We start from the raw sequence: 6,214 nt of genomic DNA, 5'->3' as shown, positions 1-6,214 counted from the left end.
AATTAACAAGACTGACATTTCAGGGTTTATAGCTGCACTGAACTTCTAGATTTACAAGTCAAGCATAAATGCATTTGGCCATAGTCATATAATTAGTTACAGTCATACCATTATCAAGACGATCCGTCCACAAAACAAAGCACTTTTTCATGAACATTTTTAGTTGCTCGAGTATAAAATATGCAACAAGTATATGCGCACCCAATTTTTTCAGGACATAATGGCGATATTATACCTCTGCACTATGCAATCTTAGCATAAATGGCGTAAGAAGAAAACAACGTATACAATAGCGGCATAACAGGTTTTATAGAAAAGATCTTTCTGGAACAGAATGATCCACATGTGCACAGTGAAACCAGAAGGCGACAGTTATAATATATTCACGGGAGTAATTCAGACCGACACAGCACCTTAAGTAGGGGAGCTTTGTTCTTGAATGATGCATTGACCTGTTGTCCCGACTTCAAAAGAGCAAGCGCCATGGGGACAGGGCTAAATAACAGTCTCCCAGGCACTGTCACGGCCTGTTCTCGTCCGAGCACGACCAAAGAGGGCTAGAGAAAGAAACAATCTTCAACAATACATCATATTTGTTACCCAGAAGGATAGGTCTGACAGTGGGTCGTGGCGTTTTAAGTGCTTTGTGACCCGTCCATTTGCTCTTTTGTGCGCCTGTAGGAAGAGTTCCTTTGATGTCGTTGGGAGTTGTTCCTGTTCTAAACGATGTGGAGGCTTTAATGTGCCTAGAGTCCCAAAAGTGCCAGAATTCATGTTACATGGAACTGGAACGATTCACAGGTAAAACACGTGTCTTTTTATGTGTACGGCTCTGTTCTTGAATCATTGGAAAGACCATTTACTATATATCCTACCCTGATGTATAAACGTTGTATATGGACAAGTTTTCTTGGTTGCACACTGGTTGCACAAATTTGTAGAACTCATGCTTCTCCGTCATGGATCCGTTGATCCGAGACCTTCGCAGTGTAATTTTCTCAAGTCCCTTTTTTACAATGGATTTTGAAAGTATACATCAGTCTTGCACGGTCCAAGCATGACTACTACAATTCTGGTTGTAAGAATATGATTTCCTGGTACTAGATGTATACTTTACCCTAATTATTACCTTCAAATCATGACCACCGTCCAGAGTATTATAAAGTCTATCATTAGACTATCATGACTTCGATGAACGACAAAAATACATCGATATCCTTAGCTAGGTAACGACTGCTAACGTGCATCTGAAGTGCTCAAATGCATGCAGCCAACTCCAACTATACAACTGGGGAATGGAAATTTAGAAACTTACACTTTAGGCAAAAATGAAACAGAAAATCAGAAAAATGTTCTATGGTCTATGCTCTATAAAGATTCAGCAGCGTCTAATAGTGCTTTTCATTCTGTCTCAATAAAAAGTTTCGGGGTGTACTTGTGATAAGATCTAATAATAGATTTAAATTTGAAACATTAGTACTTGGAGCTATAGCGCACTTGTATTGGTCAGCTAAGCAGAAAACTATCCTTCTCGGAGTTCTTCTTTTTTTGCTACTTTTGTCGTCTGTTTCATCTCTCTCGGATGACTATCACCACCAAACCCCGGTGCCAAATGTGGGCCATGAATTATGAATAACCGTTATTGTAGGTCACCGCTAATTACTCCCAACGTCTCGTGATTGATGGCATCCAAACGCTCTTGACACCTGACACCTGGAAGTCTTTTATAAACTTGACCCCGAGGTTAGCTGCGATCAGACGCGCCACTAGACATGCGTGATGGCAGCCATGGCAGATAATTCCAGCAAACGACGAAATATTTGTTGAAAGTGACATTTTGTGCCTTTTCATAACAAGCACCTCACCACAATTGTATGATGTGTGATGTAAGGAGACGTTGACGCATTTCTAAGAAACTTGACATGAGTTATGTGCTGTATGGCGAATTGCTTGAAAATAGGTCAAAGCATACTTTCGCCAATACCAGAACAGTACATAGATTACAGAAAAAAAGTTAGCAAGTTTGCAATTAAGTGTGTTGTGCAGTTAATGCTCATTTATTCCCATTTTTACACAAACAAAGCCATCTTACATTTCACAACTTTGTTCCAACGTTTTCGCATGATCATACGACATTCGAAGAATCGTTTTAGAAGAGAACAGTATGTCATTGTGTTTGACGCTGAAACATTTGTCTCTTGGCATAGGCTACATAGTTACTATTGTTGCATAGGTAGTCTTTGCTTTCACATACAAGCTGCCAACTAAAAGCCGGTCGTCAATTGGTTGTCATAACAGGTTAATTGGAATGATCTGAAGATTTGACCAATGAAATACAAGGTCATAAATTAGTGGATTAGCTCGACTAATTCCCTGATATCATCCATGCATCATTTGCATAGGTCGGCCCCTCATTCCCATATTTGGGAGAGTTGGTCGTCTTGCTAGAGCTAGCTACCTAAACTTTATTATCGTCGTTTTAGCAAAGGTGTGTTATTTCTACGTATTCTTCGAAATGGTGCAGTAAAAATCGCCTAAACTTCCCGAAGTCGTTTTATACAAAGCTGTTAGTGAGAACGATTTACAAGTTTCTCTTAATATATACATTATATACATTTAGTCATCACATATTCGCAAGTCCGAAAGCTGTGGTAACGCGTCTTCTCCTTTGAACATGTATATACAATGAAAGATTGCGACAAAACGTCTACAAAGATATTATTGTGCCTAATAAAAGGTTACATTGCTGTGAAAGTCTTAGAGTCTATCTAAAACATTGCTGAAGCAAGATGTCGAAAACGTTCTCCAACAACTTCTAGAATGTTGGTTGTACTGTTGGATTTAGCAGTTTGAAGAGTCTTGGTTTCTGATCAGCTTAAGACCATCAGCTGTCCGTTTTTTCGATAGTCTGTCCGTCTGTGTGTTCCTTGTGGTCCGTCTGTTCGTCTGTGAACTGCTGAGTAGCCATTCTCCACCTGCTGACGTGGTGCGCGCCCTTCTGTTTGGGAGGGGATTTCCGCCCCTCCTCTTCTTGCTGGTCTCTCTTGTACTTCGTCCTCCGGTTCTGGAACCACACCTTTACCTGCAACACAAGGAAGGCAATGTAACGTGAATGTTTAAGAGATATGATTTTACTATCATCCAGTTGTCACTGGTCCAATCAATCAATCAATCAATCAATCAATCAATCAGCATTTGTCTTTAAATTGTAGGAACATCGGGTGATATTGCCACACGTTGATAGACATAGCCTGTTATAAACTTCACGCCTATATCTTCCAAATAAATCTATCATTATTATGAAAGCTACTAGTACCCTTGTATAAATATTGTTACTTTCTATGTAGTACTGGGTCATTGAAGTGATAGAGAAGTCAACCAAAATACACGCTGTTTTAATTATCAACAATAGAAACGCATTTTTAAATGCGTTTCTATTGTTGATAATTAAAACAGCGTGTATAAAAGCTGCATCTTAAAAGCTGCATCTTTATTTCTGCATGGGAGATTGTGCATTCTGGTCAAAAAGACAAAATGCGCAACTCGATTGATTCTAATTCTAGTGAGTTTGGAGGATCAGCTGTTAATATCGCTACGCGCTGGGAACTAGACTTTCGTGTGTGCAACCAATTATGCCTCTACTCAGAAACGAGAATATTTGACAGTTTAAATTTCACCCTTAACTTGCACCAGTTAAACCCGAGCCTGTCTTTTGTAATTTCCCCACGACTGGTCCTAAGTGATAACAAATGTGTCACGGACCGGTCCTGTAGGCCCCAACACGACACAGCCGCTACGGACGGATTTACAAACAAGTGAGAGAAGAACTGAGAAGAAGAAACTGTGATGTACTTGGTCTTTAACAGTCGAAACACATCTTTGGCGGGGTCCCAAGCCACAACAGATTTACACCACGTGTATTAGGTGGTGAAGGCGTCTAAGCAAGTCGTATTGGGTCTATCAACACAAGGTGGCTGTCGAGGGAGGGTGCCAATATGTTTAATGAACCTCAGGTTGGCCCAGCGGGGCTCTGCACACCTTCCCACGGTATAAGGTGACGTGCTGTCCGCCCGAGAACACATCAGCGTCCGCTGACCCGGTTTGAATGGCTAGCAACACGATGATACACGTGTGAAATTTACAATCTACACGTAGATGTAGTTGTGGCTATTTAGGAGGCATGAGCAAGGAAAAAATGAGCCTGGATAAAATGGCGTGAGCTGAGATTCAACATCATAAATCACTTCAACCGATCCTGTCATACGTCCGACGGTATAAACCACAGGGTATGCACCTGTAAGACCTTACTATAGCAAACATCGCAGTGGTAGATATCCACCAATGTTGCAGATAAAAGATACGGTTTAGGCCGGAAAGATAGACTTGTTTCAGATTTCCACAGAACTGCTAGCCTGGATACCAGACCCCAGACCGACCTCAAAAATATCTACACGATAGATATTTTTGAGGTTCTATCCAGGCTACAGAACGTGCTTTGGTATTTGCAACATGTAAAGCTGAACTCGGTAGACTGTCTCTAGACATAGACATATCGGTTCGCTTAGTCAAATACTGGTTAAGGCTTAGACAACTAGATACCAATACACATCCACTGCAAGCTGACGCATTATTATATCAAAAACATATGCTTAATATATATAGCAACAAGAAAAATCTGTTATCTCATGTGAAAGAAATACTTAACAATAGCGGCTTGTCCTTTATTTGGAATAACGACAACACTGACCTCGACAGGCAACATATTTGTACTTTACTTAGAAGAAGGCTATCTGACATGTACATTCAAAGTTTTCTCCACAATTTATCTGTTGATACTGGTAAACTAAGATTGTATAAGCATCTCAAATCTGTGTACACTATGGAAAATTATCTACACACCAAAGACTTTGATGTAAGATCAGCTATATGTAAGCTCAGAGTAAGCGCACATACGTTAGAGGTCGAAAGAGGTAGATACAAACAATTACCTGTTAACGAGAGAATATGTAAATATTGTACAGGAAAAGCAGTGGAAGATGAAATGCACTTATTTTGTCATTGTCCTCACTACAGTACCGAAAGAGACAAACTATTTAAACTAATTAACAAATTTTTTCCCAGCTTTGCACATCGTAACGAACTACAAAAAACTGCCTTCCTGTTAGCACCACCCAATGCATATGTCTCCCAAAATGTCGGAAATTTCATCCTCCACTGTATACAGAAAAGAAATCAAACCCAATAGCATTCATTTTAGATTAGAAGTATCACTAGTTGTTGACCCCTATGTCCACTTTGTTATTGTATCATTATCATCAATGTACTTTCATACATGTATTTTTGCAATTAGCCTTCGGGCATGAGTTTGCAATAAAGATTATTATTATTATAAAACAGCAAAAAGTGGCATAGTCTAGATCGACCATTCACCATAAATTCCAGGCGCCAGATTTACAAAAGAAGTCGGGCACGAGTTAGCTATAGCTCCAAGCTACTCTGCTGTTTAGAGATGTCATCACCGGTTAGCAATTAGCGCTTGCGCCTTTTGTCTTTAGATTCTAACGATATAGCTATTGAAGAAGTGCCAATTAAACAGTACAAGTCCTAAACGTCAGTCTTCTAAACCAATGGGCAAACTTGACATTTCTGCAACCAAGAGCATATCCTTTGTTTGAAGCATCTACCGGTATACTTGGCTTCCTACTATCTTTTGATTACAAAAGCCGTGGAGAATGTGTGGAAAGGACAGCTTAAGGTTTTCAGGGATAGATAAATGCGTTCATTAAAATTCCAACATGCTACATTACAGACAGGAATGAGTGCAGTCATAATCTCCTCTCCCCGCACGGGGAAGACAACATTCCTGTGCACGGTACGAGCTACCGTTGGAAAATTCCGAGGACGTCGGCAGATGCGCACACGTACATATAGCCTCTACCAGGCTCCCCAGGTCGCTGGAAAAATAGCACAAATTTGCCAAGTAAACAGAAAACACACCAAAGTTGGTTGAGGGTCGCATACTGTACTCCTCGGCCAACCGACTCCTCTGGTGTGTTTTCTGTCTATTTGGCAAATTTGTACTATTTTTCCAGCGACCTGGGGAGCCTGGTAGAGGTTAACGTACTATACATAAACATGATTTCATTTGAGCACGACATGCTCAGTTCTCTCTCGAAAGATGTTGCAAAGTAAAATACAAGATAACAGGGACGAT

General features: G+C 40.3%; 1 protein-coding gene across 1 annotated transcript in view; it reads right to left on the bottom strand.

Annotated features, from left to right (window-relative positions):
• Window positions 1-2,034: 2,034 nt before the first annotated feature.
• LOC118430372 (homeobox protein EMX1-like) overlaps window positions 2,035-6,214 on the bottom strand; it is a 9,639-nt gene continuing 5,459 nt past the window's right edge. Inside the window, exon 3 of the mRNA XM_035841223.1 lies at window positions 2,035-3,082. Within this exon, the coding sequence (XP_035697116.1) occupies window positions 2,885-3,082 (198 nt within the window). The 3' untranslated portion in view covers window positions 2,035-2,884. The remainder of the gene's footprint in view (window positions 3,083-6,214) is intronic.

This window comes from Branchiostoma floridae, chromosome 14 (genome assembly GCF_000003815.2).
Source record: "Branchiostoma floridae strain S238N-H82 chromosome 14, Bfl_VNyyK, whole genome shotgun sequence".
Lineage (NCBI taxonomy): Eukaryota > Metazoa > Chordata > Leptocardii > Amphioxiformes > Branchiostomatidae > Branchiostoma > Branchiostoma floridae.
This window is presented reverse-complemented; position numbering and strand designations above follow the sequence as displayed.